This window comes from Cariama cristata, unplaced genomic scaffold (genome assembly GCF_000690535.1).
Source record: "Cariama cristata isolate BGI_N322 unplaced genomic scaffold, ASM69053v1 scaffold9452, whole genome shotgun sequence".
NCBI lineage: Eukaryota > Metazoa > Chordata > Aves > Cariamiformes > Cariamidae > Cariama > Cariama cristata.
In genome coordinates, this window is record NW_009605481.1 from 16,438 (window position 1) to 20,689 (window position 4,252).

The window sequence follows — 4,252 nt, forward strand, 5'->3', positions numbered from 1 at the left end:
ATAGAGAAAAATGATGGCCATCAAGTCAACAAAGACATTTGCTCAGATGGATCCCACGTGTTACAAACGAAGGTGCTCTTTTTACCTTCAGCAGTCCCACATAAGCCTCCTCTATTTCAACTACAAGGTGCAGCAATAAATATTAAAACACTTGCAAAACGCCAGCAGCAGAGGATGATGTTTTAATAATTTTCTGATCAAAAACTGAAAACCAGAAGCCACTGGCTACAAATATTCACTTTTGCCTTGTGGTAGCACAGAGTCCTGGGACCTTGCATGGAGTGAGTGGTCTGCAAGCAGCCAAGGAGTTTGCCACCAACTTTGCTAGAGCGACACTCCTTAACCTCAGCTGAAAACGTTACCCGTTCTGGTTTCTAACTTTGCTTCTGAAACCTAGTAATGTGCAGCTGGAAATGAGGAAAGAGTTATGTTATTAGGTCATCTTTTTCCCAATAAGGAAAGGATACTGGACTCAGGGGAAGCTATTTAGTTTGGTAGCTTAAAAAACATTTTGTTCTCACTTATGAAGAAAGCCGTTGGATTTCAGGGGGGTTGTAGAGGTTTAACACACATTGGAATTGTGGCCCCGTTGGGTACATGGTAGCAGTGTTCATCGTCCCTTAAAGTAATCCATAACAACACGGCAGCTGTGATCACACGTATCAAATACCTTTTCTGCACGGAAGATGAAAATTCTGCTAAAATTAACCGCAATTTAGAGCTGACTGTAGCTGAGACGGGGTGTAATAAATCACTAGAAGAGCAATGCTGCACTTGAAAATAGGACTAAAATAGGACAGAGAAGCCATAATGAGCTGGTTTGGGTTTGTTTTTCTAAATACCATAGAAAAATTATTTTTGGAGCAAGAATTTCCTTACTTTTGAGATACTCTATTATTTCCTCTACAATGTGAACAATTACAAATCCTTGGCAGTTTCACCTCCAAGAGTAGGCTGTTAGTCTCAGGGGATTCAAATAATACTTTACATACTTCTGTGGAAAATAAGAAGGATTACTGCCTACAGCCATATGATAAGACTTTCCATCCGCTCTTGTTTCTTAGGGCTTGTCCTCAGGCATTTCGGAAAGTGCGGAAGGGGGGTTGTTGGTTCAGTAGTCAAGAAGTCCATGTGACTCTAGGAGAGACTTATGATGAGGTTAGTGTTTAAGAAACAGAAATACATTTTCCTTCTCGAGAGTCTTCTCTTGAAGCACTTCAGAAACCCTGGTGTATTTAGACACCTCTCGGGAGGTGCTGGGGGGGATGTTTCTACTCATTGCCAGTGGGGACACTGAGTTTCAGACCACAGATATCTGTGGCAGACCAGGTCCCCATAGCCAACACCTTGAAAGTTTCTGGGCTCTCTGCTTGACGGGTCTCTGAAAGGGACTTTACTCTGTCCCCAGTAATGATCGGGTTATTCTCTTTCCCACAGGAGTGTGAGACCTTTGAGAAGTGCTGCCCCAATGTCTGTGGAACGAAGAGTTGCGTGGCAGCTCGGTACATGGATGTCAAGGGGAAAAAAGGGCCGGTGGGAATGCCCAAAGAGGCAACCTGCGACCGTTTCATGTGCATCCAGCAAGGCTCAGAGTGCGACATCTGGGATGGGCAACCTGTCTGCAAGTGCAAGGACAGGTGTGAGAAGGAGCCGAGCTTCACCTGTGCCTCCGACGGGCTCACCTACTACAACAAGTGCTACATGGATGCGGAAGCTTGCATCAAAGGCATTACACTGAACGTAGTCACCTGTAGGTACCATCTTACCTGGCCAAACACCAGCCCTATCCCACCAGAAACAACTGCTCGCCCGACTACCGCCTATTCTGAGACGACGGTCATTGATATCTTGCCGCCTGCCCTAGTGAACAACCCGGTCCATCAGTCCGTCTATGTGGGAGAGACCGTCAGCTTCCTCTGTGATGTTACAGGGAGACCCAAGCCAGAGATCACGTGGGAGAAGCAGGTCGATGGGAAAGACAAAGTTGTTATGAAACCAAATCATGTCAGAGGGAACGTCGTGGTCACCAACATCGCCCAACTGGTCATCTACAACACCCAGCTCCAAGATGCAGGCATCTACACCTGCACTGCCAAAAACAGTGGTGGCCTTCTCAGGGCTGATTTCCCTTTGTCAGTCATCAAAGGAGAACCCACATCCAAAGAAGCTTCCCAAAACAAAACACATTTTCCAACCGATGAGTGTCTGAAGCAACCAGACAGCGAAGACTGTGGGGAAGAGCAGACCAGGTGGTACTACGATGCAAAGAAAAACAACTGCTTTACTTTCATCTATGGGAATTGTAACAGCAACCTCAACCACTTTGAGACCTATGAGAACTGTATGTTAACGTGCATGAACGGCCCAATCAACATTTGCAATCTCCCAGCCCTCCAAGGTCACTGCAAGGCCTACGAGCCCAGATGGGCCTATAACAGCTTGACAAAGCAGTGCCAGTCCTTCATTTATGGCGGGTGTGGAGGCAACGAGAACAACTTTGAGAGCCGGGAGGCCTGCGAAGAGATGTGCCCTTTCCCGAAGAACACGCACTGCAAAGCTTGCAAACCACGCCAGAAGCTGGTGACAAGCTTCTGCAAAAGCGACTTTGTTATCCTGGGCCGTATAACAGAGCTGACCGAAGACCAAGACTCGGGACATGCCCTGGTGACAGTGGAGGAGATTCTCAAAGACGAAAAAATGGGATTAAAATTCCTGGGGAAGGAACCACTAGAAATCACGCTTTTGAACATGGACTGGAGCTGCCCATGTCCCAACATGACCACAGTGGATGGCCAGCTCATCATCATGGGAGATGTCCACAATGGCATGGCTGTCCTACAGCCAGACAGCTTTGTGGGGACCTCCAGCATCCGGCGCGTGCGGAAACTCCGTGAAGTCATCCACAAGAAAACCTGCGAGCTTTTGAAAGAGTTCCTAGGATTGCATTAACCTCCTTCACACGTGTCAGCCTCCCAGACCCGTGTGCTATGTAGGGCTAACGAGCGCTAGGCTAGTGCACAAACTAAAGCTGTTTGAAGATACACTGTAGGAATTATGCAGAACCCTTATTTTAATCCATTAATGATGCTTAGCAACAATGTAGTATGGTCTTTGGCAAGCACGTAAAACAGCAGCAAAAGGCTATTAATCTTGCATTGAAATCAATTCGTCCATATAGGAGTGCCATTTAACTAGATGACTCACTGCAGTAATTATACAATTTTTACGTAGCTTCCATCATAAATGACGGAATTCATAGCATTTGTTTAGCTAATTGGTACACAGCTAAGTAATATATAATGTCAACTTAATCTGTCTCATTTACAGCATGGAAATGTTGTGGTAAGTCATTATAAGTCACACTCTTGTCTCCTCACAGCAGCACTAATATTTAAAGAGAAAAGCCTGTAAATTATTGTCTATATTCACAATTGTGCACATTTAACCAATCTATGCATTATGAATTTGCTTCTTTTAGTTGAAATTTTCCTAGCAGTTTCCTTTGGATTGTACCTCATTTTTAAATGGTAACTACTACCTATCTTGCAATCCTTATTGGAGAAAAAAACTCCCGTGATCCTATGCCCAGGACAACAGGTCCCTGTAGAAGCTCAAGGCACGGTCTCACCCCAAAATGACTTTTCTGCCATCAGAACAAGGTCAGCAAGCACCCTCATTCCATTGCATTTCCCTATTTTTATTTTAATCAGTATATTGTCTATCACAAACAGTCCAAGGCACAAGGACAACAGTGTGCTGCCAGCTGTCTTGCTTTTGAAAATCCTTTACACCTGAGCACACGCAGCAATTTATTGCTTATTTTCATTAGAAATCCTGGTTTTATAGGTGAGACAGTAAAGTAAGAGGAGCTGGAACAAAATACAAAATAGTAAAGTGCAATACACAGTCTGCAGACTGTATTGCACAGACACAAAGCTGCTGAAACCGAACTGCACAGACACAGACACACAGAGGGGACACTCTTTCAAGGCATTTATCCATTTGACCCTTTTAGAGCACTCTTTCAAACCACGGAAAACATTTTGCGCCAGGCCACTGTATATACACGTATGAATAAATACCCTAAGAAAACCAGCACAGGCTGTGGGTGTGAACACATGCATACACATAGGATTGATCATTTTAACATTTATGTGTCCAAAAAATGTAACGTTTGCCTATGCAAAAAATCCTTAAATAAAGAAAAGGCTGATCCTGGAAAAAACCCTGCCTTGCTAAGGACTGTCATTGC

The 4,252-nt window shown here is 44.6% G+C and overlaps 1 protein-coding gene across 1 annotated transcript in view; it reads left to right on the plus strand.

The window, feature by feature from the left end:
- WFIKKN2 (WAP, follistatin/kazal, immunoglobulin, kunitz and netrin domain containing 2) overlaps positions 1-3,446 on the plus strand; it is a 4,747-nt gene extending 1,301 nt beyond the window's left edge. Inside the window, exon 2 of the mRNA XM_009695971.1 lies at positions 1,438-3,446. Coding sequence (XP_009694273.1) covers positions 1,438-2,949 — 1,512 coding nt within the window. The 3' untranslated portion in view covers positions 2,950-3,446. The remainder of the gene's footprint in view (positions 1-1,437) is intronic.
- Positions 3,447-4,252: the final 806 nt, after the last annotated feature.